Genomic DNA, 17,774 nt, shown 5'->3' with positions numbered 1-17,774 from the left:
GTCCGCGAGCTTTTTAAAAATAAAGTTCATTAAATAAAACTTTAACTTATATAAACTAATTATTTTTATACTTTTTATTACTTATATTTAAACTCTTAATATGAAAAGGCCTAAATATGAGAGTTATTTATGCAAAAAGGTTTAGTTATAAATCGTCAGTCGTCGGAAAAGGTTTTATAAATAATATAATTAATGAGCTTCCTATTGAACTTCATTTGCCTAGTTATCAATTTTGTGGACCTGGAACGAAATTAGAGAAACGTTTAGTAAGAGGAGATCGAGGGATTAATCCACTAGACGCTGCTTGTAGAGAACATGATATATCATATTTATATAATAAAGATTTAGAGAACCGACATATTGCTGATAAAAAATTAATTGGGAAGCCTTGGGAAAGAGTTAAAGCGAAGGATAGCAATCTTAATGAGAAAACAAATGCTTGGTTAGTTACAAATATAATGAAAACAAAAACGAAATTCGGTATGGGGAACATTTATAGTAAAACTAAGAAAACGGGAGGAAAAACTGGTTATCAGCTCTTCAAACATGCTTTAAAAAAAGCTAAACAAAATTTAAAGAAAAGTGATAACTTAAAAGATGCAATAAAAATTTCACGAAAGGTTGTAAATAATATTTTTAGAGGAAATAAATCTAAAATAAAAACACCACGTGTAATATCATTACCTAAATCTGGAGGATTTCTCCCATTAGCGCCTTTATTCGTAGCATTAGGAGCACTTGGAAGTCTATCTGGCGGTACAGCAGGAATTATTAAAACAATCAATGCTATAAAAACTGGAAAGGAGCAGTTATTGGAGGCGAAACGTCATAATAATACAATGGAAGCTATTTCAATGGGAAAAGGAATGTTTTTAAAGCCTTATAAAAAGGGATTCGGATTATATTTAAAACCATACCAAAAAAACTCTTAATGAAGCTACCCAGAAGACCTCTTACTGATGTAGATTTAAAGAAGTATTCAAAATTTATTCCAAATTTTAGAGGGGTATTCATGTGTGACACTTTACCCCGTAAACCATTTAAGAGAGAATGTGGAATAATAAATTTGGATAGTTCAAAGGGTCCGGGAACGCATTGGGTAGCTTACTGGAAAAACGATAATGAGATTGATTACTTCGATAGCTTTGGAAACTTACAGCCTGCTAAGCAAATAATAAAGTATTTAGGAAAAAACATTAACTATAACTATAATCAACAGCAAAGCTATAATTCATATAATTGTGGACATTTATGCTTAAAATTCTTATTATCAAAATAAATAAGTAATTATAAAACTTTCTTTTATTTCAAATTAAATTTTATTTGTTCTCATCATCAACATCAACAGGCCTTTCCATTCATATACACATATATATTAAATACTTAGCAATCAACTATGTGCACATTACTAACACACTTTTCTAGGGGTGGAGCATCTATATATGTATATACATATATACGTATGTACGTTGTATATATTTCTGACTGCATACCAACACACTTTACTAATTTTCGACATATAAACCACCTGGTATCGGATTTCTTAGATTTCCATCAGCGGTACACCCTGTGATCGTTTCCGGTTCTGAATGGTATCGGATTTCTCGGATTTCCATCAGCGGAACACCCTGTGATCAGTTCCGGTTCCAGAATCAGATTTGTCACCAGCGACATCTTGCGGCTTTTATCTGGGTTCTGAACTTGGATTATCGGCGACATCTTGCGGCGGAGCAGCAAAGCTTGCGGCAGAGCACCAGCAAACCGTATAGCGGTTTTGCACATGTGCAAGCAGCAAACCATATGCCGGTTGTGGCCTTGTGCAGACAGCGCCACTAGCAGCGGCATAAATATACTACTCACTTTTGTAATTATTTTCGGTCACCATTACACAGTCATGTCATGTGCAACTCTGCCATAGTACGGTTGTTGCTCCCTTTTAGACCGGAGTAATTTTTATACAACTCTGAGTCAACAAAATTCATGCTCCTTGTCATTATCAACCCTGATCACATTTTACCCCCGAGGAGTACTCGAAAAGGTTCATTACTGTATATACTGTGGTAGAACTCTCTTATCTGTGTTTCTGGAAAAGAGGGGTGGAAGTATTTTTGCGCAGAACTTCTTTTTGCGTAGGCGGTCTTCGGCCGCGTTTAGGGATAATAACCCTTACTAAGTAGAATTCTCCTTTCTGTGTTGCCGAAAGAGGGGGGGCGGAAGTATTTTTGCGCAGAATTTTTTTTTGTGTAGACGGCCTTTGGCCGCGCTTAGGGATTATAACCCTTACTAAGTGCAACTTTCCCTTCTGTGTTGTCGGAAAAGAGGGGCGGAAGTATTTTTGCGCAGAACTTCTTTTTGCGTAGGCGGCCGCTGGCCGCGCTTTGTGATGATAACCCTTAGTAAGTGGAACTTTCCTTTCTGTGTTGCTGAAAAAGAGAGGCGGAAGTATTTTTGCGCAGAAGTTCTTTTTGCGTAGGTCACACTGATGTTAACTAATATATGTACATACATATGTCAGCCCTTGCGTCGACGGACTCAACGTTGGCCAATACTTAACTTTTGACGCACGTAACTCCGTCACTGCACACAAGACAAGACAAATGAGAATATGCATTAATTGTCACAATGTTTGAGTAAAGTAGGCATCCAAACAATAAACTATCTTCTAAAAGCCAGAGACAGTGACGAAAACATCAAGAAAAGTGTGAATAGATTAGTAAACAAAGTGTGAATGGTTTGCTATTGTATCTAAAAAATTGACTTGTGAAAACCCCAAGTACGCGGCCATAAGAAACAGGTGAATTTTGTTTGCAGACGCAACACCTTCATTGTGACGTATCTCTACGGCACATACGCCATTTCCTTCGTATACTTTTCCGTTTTTGACGTACAAGTACCAATTCTGACGGGCCTATTAGATATACAGAATACACTTACAAAAATTCTTGCTATAAGCCAGTTTTATAACCCTTACTAAGTGTTTTTGCAAAATTCTTTTTAGTAGTCATTTAATAATTTAATTTATAACCACTTTACCAAAATTCCAAAAGTTTTGCTTGATTTGTATAGTCGAAAAATTCACCCAGCTTTGTTAAATACATGTGTATGTTTTAGCAGCAACACCAATATCGGAATAAGCACCTCTTGGCAGCGCTTCCTTGGGAAAGTAAGTCTCTTATCATTTTATCCTTGACAATGTCCTCAGTAATTAGTCTGTTCCTTTGAACTTCGGACTAAAACCTGGGGAACTGTCAAACTACAATTTCACGCTCTCAAATGAGAGTAAAAGGAGAACAGATGCAGAAGTGCATAGGAACGCAAAAAGCACTATTTCCTGTAAAAACGTCAGACGGTTTGTTTACATGTCATTGGTACCACACTGATTTGGCTGAAATATCACTAAATAATTATTAAAATCTATACATATTCAAATATTTCGTTTTTTACTTCCATTTTTTAACAAATATAAGGTTCTTTGCTTTCACCGCTTTCTGTTTTTGTTTGCACATGTAAATCAGCTGATCGTTTGACACTTTTCATGAACTTACAGGAAAAAAAACTCCGGACTAAATCCTGTAACTTCTGACTAGGAACAGTTGCTCAGTTACTCTCTCAAATGTGTTCCCACTTACAGGTTTTATGTCAATAGGAACGACTTCCTGTAAGTTCTGACTAAATCCTGTAAACCGGACTGCTATTGGAACAGACTAAATATGAAGTAATAACTGCCGTTCCATTAAGTTCACCCACTTGTGATAAAAGGTTTTGTGACAACTTGTCCAGTGAACAACTGTTGTGTGATCAAAAAAACTTGTGATAAAATGTTTTGTGATAAATTGTCCAGTGATCAATTGTTATGTGATCATTTGTCTAGATGATAAAATTTGTGATCATTTGTCTCGTTATTAACTGTACCCGTGATATTGCTTGCTTATGCTAAGTGGAGAAAATATAGCTGATATAGCCTCTAAATTGCAAGATGACATAAATAAAGTATACGATTGGTTATGTTTGAACAGACTTAAATTGAATGTCAAAAAACTAAGTTTATGGTTATATCAAGGCGAAATTTTGAGAACAGTGAGTTGCTAACTCTAAATATAAACAACGAAGCACTGGAAAAAGTGAATACATTCAAATACCTAGGAATAAAGATCGATGATAAACTAATCTTTAACGAAAACATTGATTATACTGTAGGCAAGATCGCAAAAAATTATACTTCACGCAGAGAACCTGCAGATACTTGAGTAGAAGGTATAAGACGATGGTATATAGATCTATAATCGAACCTCATTTTATTTATTGTCCAACTATTTTTTTCATAACGAGAGATAGTCAAATTTATAAATTGCAAAAGCAACAGAACAGAGCCATGCGATTCATCCTTAGAAAACGTTATGACACACCTATCAGAGACATGTTGGCCGAATTAAATTGGATGAGTGTTAAACAACAACTTTTTTACTACACAGTGACATTTATTAGGAATATTATAGGTGGCAACTTGCCTGATTACTTAAAAAGCAACATAAAGTATGTCAATAATGTACACTCCAAAAATACTCGAAATAAAAATAATTTCAATCTACCTGCTTATAAAACGGAAGCAGATAAATGTAACTTGTATTATAAAGGATTAAGGTGCTTTAATGAATTACAAAATGATGTTAAATCAAGCAATATGAATGAATTTAAACAAAAATTGTATAATTATTGTAGGATCCTTCCTATTTAGTGATGCATGGGCAATCTTCCAGACTTTCAATCGAAATGCATACGCACCAAGTATATTGTTGCATTACGCCAATATATACCCTTTCGCACGCATCCAAAAAGCAGCCGAGGCTCTGTGAATCGCTGTTTAGATGCTTGTTTCGCACTTTGCATACATACGCGGTAGCTCAACCGCAGCCAAATAGTGCAATCATTGTAATTGATTTGTTTTGGAAGTATGTGTTGTATCCAGTGTTGCCATTTTAGCCGTTTTCCGGCTAGATTTAGCCGGTTGCGATAGCAAACAGCCGGAGAAATTTCGATTTAGCCGGCAGCCGATTTGTTAGCCGTTTTGCAGAAAAAAACTAGCCGTTTTTTAGCCGATTTTGCTATTTGCCTTGTTTTCTTAAATTTCAAATATCTATATATGTTTCCATTTTTGACTAAGCGACCCAAAATCTGTTAGAAATGGCTACTAGCCTTATCGTGGAGAAAATTTTCATGTCAGGCAGGATTGCTTATTTTTATTTTAAACGAACGAACGAATGTCTTAATTTTAAGTGTGAAGTTTTATTCGCAAACTTAGAAAATAAGAAACTGTTTCACAGTTAAGACTCTTAGGATGCGCTTGTGTTTGGGTATAGTGCCAACAAACAGAATAAATATTACATGTAGATATTGTCTTCCCAGATAGCGCATATTCAATTCTGCCTAAATTAAAAAACATAATTTTTGCCCACTCCCAAAGGTTTAAGGTAATGAAAAAATTGATATTTTCGAGCACTATGTACACACATGTATTTTTTAAACAAACGCACAAATTTTTATGTAAAGCAATCTAAATGGGAGATCTGCAGTCTTTTAGCATCATATTTTACATCAGAATTGAAAGGATTTCTGAAAAATCTGACCAGTTCTTTTATGTAACTGTAATTTTGCATCCCTTGTCAACATATGGCCTCGGTTGATGTTAACTTAAGGTCGTTGCTTTACTGCCTTAAAATTGAAGGGAGATCTTTACAGCGTTTTTATGTGTATTGGTTTCTATTTGAGTGTATTGAGAATCGGTCCGTCTGAAAAGGCCTTGTAGGGAAGATAATAGGTTTGTTCGTTGAAAATCCAGCGAGAATTATCACTCAAAATATCAGATAGTAATAGAAATAAATAGTTTTTTTTCCGAGTACCTTTCAAATCATTGGAATTAAATTAACTAATTAATTAACTAAATTAATTAAGTAAACAAGTATTAACTTACATTTTTCATTTTAAAATCGCTCTAGTTTGAAAATTTTTATATCGTCGACAAAAAATCCAACCATGTGCCACAATCATATCTTTTTCCTAATTGCAAATTCTTGCTGGCAAAATTTTTTCCGGCTCGAATTTGTAACTTCTCTCCAAGAAATAGTATTTTTACTCGTGATTTATTTAAATAAAACATGTGAAATTTAGTTGAAACATTTTAGCCGTTTTTAGCCGGTTTTATTTGCCAATTTAGCCGGTTCATCCAAAAAGTTCTGGCAACACTGGTTGTATCATTACTATGCAAGAATGATAGAATACAAGATTGCGCCGATCAGAGAGGATTTTTGAGAATAACTTTTGTGTGACGTCACACTGGTGCAATTGCGAGAGAGAAATGCCAAAACGTGAGCAAGAATGGAAGAAGAAGAAAAAATGTTGCAAGGAAAACGTAAACAAGTTGCACAAGTGTGACGTCATGCAAACAACGATTCTGTCAAATTCATTAAGAGAGGAATAGCGGTCCGAGATCGGCGCAACCTTTGTATTCTCTCAATCGTGATTACTATGTATGCATAAGAACACACTCATATAAATATAGCATGTAACATAAACGAAAGAACATAATAAAACAGTTCGCAATTGGCAAGCAAAGTGATAGGTTGTAACAGTTGGCGACGAGGACGAAGCACGCGAACGGTCGAACATTTCTTGCGTACAAAGAAAAATGGCACCTACACCGGAGGCTGTAACACCAGCGGCGGTTTTTCAATTTGATGCTTTCAACCCGAATACGACAAGGTGCTCACGTTGGGTGAAACGGTTTGAGACAGCTCTGGTGATATTCAACAGCGATCAGGAAAAAAAGCGTCAATTCTTACTTCATTACATAGGTGCGGCAACATATGATGTCCTCTGCGATAAAATCCTACCACGTACACCAGAAGACATTACGTATACGGAAATCGTTAACACATTGGAGGAGCATTATAACCCAAAACCCAACGAAATTTTGGAGAATTACAGATTCCACTTGCGGAAACAGGAAGGCGAGGAATCATGCATGGATTTTTTAATGGCGCTACAAAGGTTAGCGGTCACATGTAAATTCGGAACGTATTTAAATACGGCACTCCGCAACCAATTTGTTTTTGGATTAGCAAGCTCCAAGGTCCAAGGAAGGTTACTGGAAAAGAGAGAGCTCACACTGGATGAAGCCGTTAACATTGCAAAAGCCTACGAAGCAGCAGAAAAAGGCGGGATCGAAATCCGGAACTGCGCAAAGACAAATGAAACAAGCGTAGACAAAATACGAATACAAGGTAAACACAAACTGACACAGGACAAGAGACAAAGCAAAGACAATGATAAACAGGGCAAAATTGTCAAATGCTTCAGATGTGGCAGCTCTGCACATTTGGCAAACGCATGCACATATAAAGAAACAATGTGTCACTATTGCAAAAAGAAGGGGCACTTGAAGAAGATGTGTTTGCAGAAAAAGAAGCAAATTAACGAAATTTCTGATGAAAAGGAAACGTTACGGCAAAATACTGACTGTAAGGTAGAAGACTTATTCCAAATTAGTTGCTTAAACAACAAAGCTGAGCCAAGACGTAAATTACTTTGTTCTTTAGATGTGGAGGGTGAACTAATTTCTTTTGAAATTGATACAGGCTCGCCTGTAAGCATAATCAGTCTGGCTGACGCAAAGAAATATTTTTCGAAAGCTAAAGTGAAGGAGAGTGATACAAGCTTCTATAGCTATTGCAACACAAGGTTGGAATGTTTGGGATACATTGACGTCCAGGTACGTTGCGACGAAAGAAATACAAAAGCAAAACTATACATAGTGCGGTCGGATCGTAAACCATTGCTAGGCAGGGAGTGGCTTAGAGCTGTAAAGTTAAATTGGTCAAGAATTTTCCACGACCAACTCGACGCAGATGTTGTAGTAAAGAGTATTTCACAAAATAAACCGCAAGATCAGGTGAAAAGCATAAGAAATTTCCAAACTTGTTTTCGGATACAATCGGAACTATTGCTGGCCATCAAGTAAGGTTACACTTAAAACCAAACAGCAAACCATGTTTTATTAAATCAAGGCGAGTACCACTTTGGGAGGCTGTAGAGGCAGAACTTGACAAGCAGGTGAGTGAAGGATTGTTGGAAAAAACGGATAAGAGCGAATGGGCTTCACCCATAGTCGTGGTACAAAAAGTGGAAGGCAAAGTGCGAATCTGTGGCGACTACAAGCTTACGTTGAATCCTGCACTACGCATAGATGAACACCCACTACCGACAATAGACGAACTCTTCAGGAATACGGCAGGAGGTACAAAGTTTACAAAGATTGACCTGTCAAAGGCGTATTTACAATTGCAAATTCATCCGGACGATCGGCACCTGCTAACATTGAGCACCCATCGAGGCTTATACCAACCTACAAGGATGATGTTCGGCATTGCTTGCGCTCCAGCGGTTTGGCAAAGGTTCATGGAGAAGTTGGTGGGAGACATTCCGGGAGTTACTGTGTTCCTCGATGACATCAAACTTACTGCACCCGACGATGCAACACACCTTGAACGATTGGAAGAAATCTTACGCCGTCTAGATAATCACAATATGAGGGTCAACCTTGGTAAGTCACAATTTTTAGCAGATCGTATTGAGTACTGCGGTTATCTCATAGATAAACAAGGCATCCACAAAATGAAACAAAAAGTGGAGGCTATTCAAAACATGAAAACGCCAACCAACAAAGACGAAGTCCGCTCTTGCTTGGGGTTGATTAACTACTACGGGAGATTTGTAAAAAACCTAAGTAGTATTCTATATCCGTTGAATAGATTGTTGCAGAATAAAGTTGAGTTCAATTGGGATGCCAAATGTGAAAATGCCTTACAGTCAATAAAAGACGTTATGCAATCGGACATTGTGCTGACCCACTATGATCCTAAATTACCAATTACACTAGCTGTGGACGCGAGCCCGACCGGGGTGGGTGCAGTGTTGAGCCATACATTTGCGGATGGCACGGAAAAGCCGATACAGTTTGCCTCCCAAACGTTGAACAGAACGCAACAAGCTTACAGTCACGTTGATAGAGAAGCTTATGCAATTATTTTTGGGGTGAAGAAATTTTACCAATACTTATTCGGCAGGAAATTCACTTTAATTACAGATAACAAAGCAGTCGCACAGATATTTTCGCCGCAAAAAGGGTTACCAACATGTTCCGCAACCAGGATGCAACATTACGCGATATTTCTACAATCTTTTACCTACGTAATAAAAACAAAAAAGGGGGCGGAGAACACCAACGCCGATGCAATGTCGAGGTTACCTTGCCCGGAAAAATACTATTGTATTGAAGAGGTGGATATTATTGAGTACGAAGCGATACAAAACAGGCCAGTGACCGTAGAGGAGCTAAGTACAAAAACAAAAGCAGATTGGGAAGTACACAAATTGGTCGAATGTCTTAAATATGGTCGCGAATGCGATGCAAAGGACCGATTTGGAGTAGAACAGGTGGAATTTACGCTACAGAAAGGCTGTCTTTTGCGTGGTATCAGGGTCTACATACCAAAACCCTTACGCAAGCGAGTACTACAGGAACTACATACAGCTCATTTCGGAATGTCGAAAATGAAAAGTCTTGGTCGAGCGTATTGTTGGTGGCACAACATGGATAGAGATATCGAAAACTTGGTATCGAATTGCAACGCATGCCAGTTGGTAAGAGCAGAACCGAAGAAGAATACACCAGTGCATTGTTGGGCAACACCTACAAAGGTGTTCGAAAGAGTCCATGCGGACTATGCAGGCCCAATATTTGGAAGGTACTTATTCGTACTTGTAGATGCGTTTAGCAAGTGGCCCGAAGTACATATTGTCCCGAATATGAATACTGAAACTACAATACAACGGTGCGAAGATATTTTTGCTACTTTCGGGTTGCCCAACGTTTTCGTGAGCGACCACGGAACGCAGTTTAATTCAAAGGCGTTCCAAAGTTTCTTGAAAAACAACGGCATCACACATAAACAAGGCGCACCGTACCACCCCGCGACTAATGGCCAAGCGGAAAGGTTTGTGCAAACGGTAAAGACCAAACTACGTTCAGCTAATTGCACTTCGAATAGTATGAATCGCGAGCTGGCAAACATTCTAATGGCTTATCATCGATCAATTCACCCTGCAACAGGAAAATCACCCGCGATGAATATGAATCCCAAGTAACAGTAGAAGCGACCAAGAACGCCCACCTAAGAAGCAATTCCTCGTAGGGGACAAAGTTGCAGTGCGAGATTATCTATCGAGCGCTAAGTGGCAGTTTGGAATAGTCAAAGAGGTACTGGGTAGTTTACACTACTACATTCGTTTAGATGACGGTAGAACGTGGAAGAGGCATGTGAACCAAATGAGAAAAGTAGGCGAGGGAGTGATCAATTCAAGGAAAATGCCAGAAGAGCCGGAAAAAGTGGATCAGAGGAAAGATGACCAGATAACGCTGTACGAGGCAACGACATCTCAGCCCTCAGCGAGCCTAGCCGATCGACCCATAGCCGACGAACCTACCATAGCCCGAGAGAAGAATGATTCTCCACAGCGTCAGACGACAACGGAAAGTGAGACCAATAATACAGATGACACCACTGTTCGAAGATCAACACGTAACCGGAGGGTACCGGAACGATATAAAGACTTTTCGACATAGATAAATTCATGAATTATTAACTGCTTAAAAATGTAAAATTTATTAATTCGTAACTTCACATTTAACATGTAACATCATACAAAATCAGCACTCTCTTATCTTAGAAAAATAAATGTATATATTGGATCATTTTATAGTGGGGGAGAGATGTTGTATCATTACTATGTATGCATAAGAACACACTCATATAAATATAGCATGTAACATAAACGAAAGAACATAATAAAACAGTTCGCAATTGGCAAGCAAAGTGATAGGTTGTAACAGTATGCCTCATTGTTTTTCACTGCAGTTGGTGTCCATATAAATGGCCTATACTTTATACTTTGTCTAGGCTTTAAATTGCATATAATTTTAAGCTAGGCTTAATTAACCTGTAAGAATTAAATAAATAAATAAATAAATATATTGGGGGGATACCAGTGGGCGTGGCTACACCCATTTTCCAAAAATTTATAATATTCTTATTTTTCGGCTAAAAATTATTTTAAATATCAATTTTGAGTGAATAATCTTCAGTAGTTTGTAATGCGATCAAAGCATACAATTTGCAACCCTACTGAATTACTACAAACTAGAGCTCTCGATTTTGTTCGCACATTTTCAAACAGCCCGGGTATATGAGCAGCGAGTACTCGCACACTTGTTCAATGCTCATTACTCGAAAATTTTCGGGCATGAGCTCGAGCAATTCAGGTTTTTTCGAGTAATTTGAGCAAAGTTTTTTTTTATTATATTGACATTTTTGGTAGCAACTTTTTAAATTTTTCAAATTATTGATATCTAATGCAAAGATTGTTACAATGGTATTTAATAATATAATTTATTTAACATGAATTAGAAAGCAGCTGCTGACAAATACAATTTACAAATTTTCTTTTGCTTATGAAATTGTTCAAAAACTCGAAAATTTTGAACAAACATTTGAGCAGTTGAGCAATGAACGAGTTTCGAGCGAGTATCGAGCTACTCGCATTTCTCGATACCCGGGTATCTAGAGCTCTACTACAAACTACCTTATATGAATACGCCCTAGGCTAATCTAGTACAATTAAGAACTAAGAATTTACGAATGCGACCCTGTCATATGTATGACAGCTGCTAGGCTTATATCAAAATATGAAAAATATAAGGAGTGTTCGCTATGCAAAAAATTTGTACAAGTTGGTACCAATTGTTACCAAATCGTGTTCGTTTAGCCAAAAACCCAGTAAAAAATGCAAGGAGAGAGCACAATTTTGACATTTCATTTGGAGGGGAAGTTGCAAATTCGTGCTGGGAAAATTTTTGCCAGTAAGAATTTGCAAGCAGGATTGTGGCACACGGTTGCATTTTTGTCAACATTAATTTGAATCAACGAGTTCGTTAAATTTAAAAATGGACTATTTTGTTGCGATTTACTAATGAAAGAAGTATGTGAATATTCGTTTTTCAATTAATTTAATTAATTCCAAACATTTGAAAGGTACTGGGCTGAAAAAGCTGTATTAGTAATCGGAACGCACTCGACACCACTGTCGATATAGGAAATCCAACAGTGACTTCGACAATGAAATTGAAGCGTATGTTGAAGAAAGTCAGAATAAGAAGAAATATACGTATAGGTCCTGTTTTGGTTTCCACCTGAAATAATTAAAAAAATTTATTATGCTCGAAATGCAACCGTGGACGCCAGCTGGCAGTGAAGTTTGCGAATGTTTGCTAATTCCTGTTCGCGCAAAACTTAGTAAGTTTCTCTCTTTGGGAGAGTAAGGTACCTTGTTCTCTGAATTTTGTTACTGGCTAATTCATCCTGGCAGTTGCACAGCGAACACTCCTATATTGGCGGCATTCGACTCGAACACAAGTACTTTTATTAAATTAAATTCGACCAGCTAGCCACCAAGGCATCGGCTGCAGTCAGCAGCTTACAAGGTTCGATAACCTGACAGTTGTCTCTCTCGCACCGCTCCCTTAGCAGTGGCACCGTGTTGCTTCTTTGTAAATTTACATGGAAACAGTGTAGCTTTGGTGTGAAATAGAAGTATAAGTTTTTGTGCAATGTGTTTCTTTGTATATGCATATGAGGCATATTTAACTGATGAAAACATAAACAGTTTTTGAATTGGATGTTTACATCAATCTCATAGTAGTCTTATTTTGATTTTGAATCATTTTGCAGTTTTTATACAGCTAAATAGCACATAAATTACGCAATTCATCAGTATATCAGTATTACGTTCAACATTTCGTTTAAAATGCCCGATTTCCTGCAAATACATGAGAATTTACAAAAGGAATTTCACTACTAATTGCCTACTTTGCGTACTTTTCTACTACCATTTTCGCACCAAGAGATTTCATTCTTCGCCTTTCTCCGTCCTTCGTAAATGCAACCTTTTGTAAGGGAGTGTCAAACCGCAGCTGTCAATAATTATCTAACCCTGTATTATTGAAACATGGCCTGCACCCATGCTTCAATTATTAAAGGTTTTGTAAGTAGCTTTTTTCTAAAATTTGGCACTCCCACCCACAGGGATGGTTTATGGAAGCAGGAGAAAAAGGGGAAGAATTGAATCACACTTCCTAAAATGGGAGCTAAATTCCATAAAAACGTGTGGATAATAGTGAATGGTGGTATTTTAAAACAAAAACGAATTTGATGTTATTATTTAATTTAAACAAGCTTATTTACATCGAATATAACCCCCGATTGTTATTAAAAATAAATATTTCTACGTATATACCAAACATGCGCATAACTCGAAAATGGATGGTCCACTTTCAGCCTTTTTTTGTTCTACATATTTGTTTGCCAGATGATGGATATGAAGAAGCTATTTGTTTGTGGAAAATATGCAATATTTATTAAACAAGAAAAACGGCAAATAAAAAAATTTGGAGCTTACGTTTCTTTCGCGGTTATGGCTCGATTGTTTCGAATATGGTAATTCGAATTCTTTGATGTCGCACTTTCAATGTTCTGGGGAAATTATACCACTGTCAGAATATTAACCATTCGCCGGGTTGCACGAAAAAGAAAATTTGAATGACTAAAAATATCAAAATATAAAAATATTCGCCATAAAAGGCGTTTGCATTGTTCATCTTTGCATTCTACTTTCAACTAATCGCTTTGAACAAAGTTGGTCGCCAGCCAACATTCTCCTCGTGCGTACACCTTTTAAGTGTGCGATTACATCGCGCCATTGACTAAACTGAGCTGTCGTGTGACGATTGGGCCTATGGATGCGGTTTGGCAATGTTATATTGCGTCAAAGTCTCATTCGGAGACACCAGGATTGTGTTGTGGAGGACAATACCTAAATACCTTCGTTGGCTCCACGAATATCGACAAATACATTTCGGCATTTAAGTGAATTTCGTCTCTTTAGCCTACATTGAATTTCTGTAGTCCAACGATTCTCACCCATTTTTTCTTGTTGGCGCCAGCGAATCAAGAACAAGCATTTTTTTTCAAATTTAAAAAGTACAAATTTCACTACTAACAATTTAAAAGTGTTCTTAAAACTTGCAAAGAAATATGGAAAAGAAATATCACTGCTTTTGTTTTTAGGAGTTTAGGGTCTAATCCAGAACGAATGAAAAAAATTACGTTTTTATGGTTTTATTGGCGAATTTCTAACTTAGCAGGTTTTAGTTTTTGTATTTTCGAAATTGAAGTGGATTTAGCAGGTTTTTTGTATGAATAAAATTGCTTCTATTTTATTTTTTGTGATTACGAGCTCAATTTAAATGTTAATTAAAATAGTATTCCATAGATAAAAACAATTATATATAAATATATAAAAAAATACAACAGATTTATTCTTCCGTTTATTGCAACAAAAATAGCCAGTTTATAAAACATATATTAGTAACTATACGTGAAGTATTCCTCTCTCAAATTAATAGTACAAAGATACATATAAGATAATTTAAGTAGGAGCTCAATAATGCCAGAAAATATGATACATATTATTCAATCATGAGGTAAATTGTTATAGTAGGCGTGGTAATCTTCAGCAAGTAATCGTTTGAAATACTGAAGATCTAATACTTTCTGCGAGCAACCGTACGCCTACTCTCGTATAAATTCGGAAGGTGAGAAAATTGCAAGGAAACAGCTACTGGGGATCCTCTTTGCGGTATTACTTCCCATTCGTTGGAGAATCTTAGTTTGAAATGTATGTCGCCACTTGGTGTATACGGTAGGGCTCGTATATCAGTTACTTTAGCAGCATCTTTGCCGCGACCGGGACGAATGCTATTAAAGAATTGAACTGTGTTAAAGCTTTTAAAGAACGTGTAACTAAGATAAGTAACGTCATATGGTTTTGGATTTTTTCTAGCTGATCTACATACTTCAATGTATTCTGCAGGAACATGGATATCTCTTTTCTTAAGTGCTCGTTCGATAGTGGAATGGATACAATCAGCTTCCATTTGGGTATGACCTACTTCAAGAAACTTTTGCTCAATAATGATATTGTTATTTATAGCTGTGGATAACAAAGTATTAGCCATAATACTGTTTCGGTTTTGATACGTGCATTCGTCGCTATAAAAAATTACTGAAATTGGCTCCCCGGAACTATTATTTGGTACTAAATTTTTTTCTATGAAATCTACCCACACGCTGGAAAAATCTGCTGTATTAAATCTTCGTTTTGTTTTGTTCCACAAGTAACAATAATTTCCTTGAGATATAAAAAATTAAAGCTTATTCGCTGGCTACTACCTTGGCTTAAACGCATAAAGTAATACTCTAAGATAGAACAATAATCGAGCGACAGAAGCACAATATGTTGGATTTAGCAGTTGAATTTGAACTGATTGTACTTAGCAGCTTTACTCATCAAACAATTTTTGACAATTATATTTTTATATTGACGTATTTTTTTTTGCTGGCCAACTGCGGAATCGCCTACGACTTCGAACTGCATCAAAAGGTCAATTTTACCAAAAAACGGATTTAGCAGGTTTACACTCTAAGCCGACGATATGTGTATGCATACATAAGTGAACAACGTAAAAATGGAAATAAGATGAGCTTACATTAAAAATGTGGTGGCACTTATAGTTAAAAAAAATTTATTACGAAAAATTCAAAATTACAAAAAAAAAAAATTAAAAAAAACTTAAAAAAAAATCCAAAAAAATACAAAAAATTCAAAAAAATACAAAAAAAAATCGGTTGTACCAAATTTTTAAATAATTAACAAAACGTAAGAACAAAATTCAAAAAATCCAAAAAAAGCGGTATTGCCAAATTTTTAAATAATTTACAAAGCTAAAACATCAAATGCGAGATAAGTGCAGTGGCTGCTGGCTAAAGTGGTTTTTTAAACAAGCAAAAATACAGTGGCTAAAGTGGTTTTTTAAATAAAGCAAAAATACAGTGGCTGGTGGTACAGCAAACAAAACATTGAAACTTAAGGTGAAAAGTTTAAAAACCGAATAAAAGAAACTTAAGTGATTGTAAAAGGGCAAAAAGAGAAAAAAACGACAGAATTCACATTTTAACGCGCGACTGTACCACCAAAGTATACCACGCCTCCACTGAACAGTAACCCCCGTTACCTAACGGCGCGCAAAACCACGCCACTAAAATAATGCCCTAAAAAAACACCGTAACTCCGTTACAACGGCATATACCAGTACGCCACCTAACGCCAAATGCATACATACATACATATATCGCTAAGCCAAGGCGCGATATCTCCGTAGCAACTACACCGAAGACGACTAGAACATTTGCAGCAACAACAACATGAACGAGTCAACATCAACGAGTAGCAGTTTTCAGCTTTTGGGTATGACGTACTATTTGTGAAACACCATTATATTTTTCTTAAATTCAAACATTTTATAATAAATTCAAAGCTTTGCATTATATTCCTTTAAAACTTTGCTAAAATTTTTACAACTTAAATATTTTCTGAAACTTTGGATTGTATTCTCAAACAAAATTTCAAATACTTACTGTACTTCACTTTTATTACATATATACCTTCATATAATTTGCATTTATATTATATACATACATTTTTAAGATTATATTCAAAATTTCATTATTAAACAACACGGACATTTTTATCTATGCATATGTATATGTTAGCCACCGAATCCAATAATAAAACGCTGGCGAATTTAACCAAAAATCGGGCTCGATAATATATGGCGCGGTTTATTTCTATGTAAAGGAATTTATAAGTTTCACAGTTTGACAATTTTAAACGCAAATATACTCACCGCAGTGTGTCCTTCTCCTTTGCTTGACGACGGCTAACAAAAATATTTGTGCGCGCTAATGCTGGTGGAAACCTTTTATTTCCATTGCGCAAACGGTTTTACACGAAGGCTCAAGCGAATATGCATACAAAGAGCAAAGGAGAATGGCGCACTGCAGTAATTTTTACACGAACAATCACAAAGAATACACAAGAAATGAAATTATGGACTAATAGCTGCAGATGTGCATCTTACTAAAGATGTGTAAACGTAGTTTCCATCGACTATTTACCCATAAAGGGAGCGTGCGGTGACATCCCCGCCCCCGTGGATCGGTCCGATTCACCCACTTCAACATCCAAGATGGCAACCTTGGAAACAGCACGCTGCTTGATGCCGGTGGAGGTTCGGATATCTACTCGCCTAATTTCGTCGTCTCGTCCTGGATGCAGCTTTTCCACTTTCCCGCGAACCCATTCTCTACGCGGCACATTGGGATCGCAAATAAAGACGAGATCACCCTCCTTTAATGGCGTTGTCCTTTCGCACCATTTGACTCGCCTAGTTAATGTAGGCAAGTATTCCGACACCCAACGCTTCCAGAAGTGATCACTTAATTGTCGGGCAATACGCCACTGTTGACGCACGTACCATCTAGTACATCAGCTGCAACTGGAGTTTGCACTGTGTTAGCGCATCCTAACAAAAAATCGTTGGGTGTTAGCGGCTGCTCCTGGTCAACCGAAATTGGCAAGTGAGTAAGTGGGCGCGAATTAATAACATTTTCAGCCTCGATCAGGAAACAGTTGAGCGTATGTTCGCGTGGCGCTACTTCCTTGAGGATGCGACGCAGTACTCGTTTGACAGACTGCACCAACCTTTC

General features: G+C 36.9%; 1 protein-coding gene across 1 annotated transcript; it reads left to right on the top strand.

Moving 5' to 3' along the window:
* The first annotated feature begins 6,682 nt into the window (after positions 1-6,682).
* On the top strand, positions 6,683-10,200 carry LOC118733856 (uncharacterized protein K02A2.6-like). Its single transcript, XM_036463466.1, has 4 exons — positions 6,683-8,010; positions 8,061-8,741; positions 8,805-8,955; positions 9,262-10,200. The coding sequence occupies exons 1-4, from the start codon at positions 6,683-6,685 to the stop codon at positions 10,198-10,200; spliced, it is 3,099 nt and encodes a 1,032-aa protein (XP_036319359.1).
* The last annotated feature ends 7,574 nt before the right edge of the window (positions 10,201-17,774 follow it).

The sequence above is a fragment of the Rhagoletis pomonella genome, unplaced genomic scaffold (genome assembly GCF_013731165.1).
Source record: "Rhagoletis pomonella isolate Grant_MI unplaced genomic scaffold, Rhpom_1.0 Rhpom_scaffold_00001, whole genome shotgun sequence".
NCBI classification, from domain to species: Eukaryota; Metazoa; Arthropoda; class Insecta; order Diptera; family Tephritidae; genus Rhagoletis; species Rhagoletis pomonella.
Note: the sequence above shows the minus strand (reverse complement) of the source record. Positions and strands in the feature narration are given on the sequence as shown.

Excerpts from the sequence above, each read along its gene's own strand:
- LOC118733856 (XM_036463466.1), top strand. The coding sequence starts at position 6,683 with ATGGCACCTACACCGGAGGCTGTAACACCAGCGGCGGTTTTTCAATTT. Across the intron at positions 8,011-8,060 it reads GAACTATTGCTGGCCATCAA|GCGAGTACCACTTTGGGAGG; the intron begins GTAAGGTTACAC and ends TATTAAATCAAG. Across the intron at positions 8,742-8,804 it reads GAAGTCCGCTCTTGCTTGGG|ATTGTTGCAGAATAAAGTTG; the intron begins GTTGATTAACTA and ends TCCGTTGAATAG.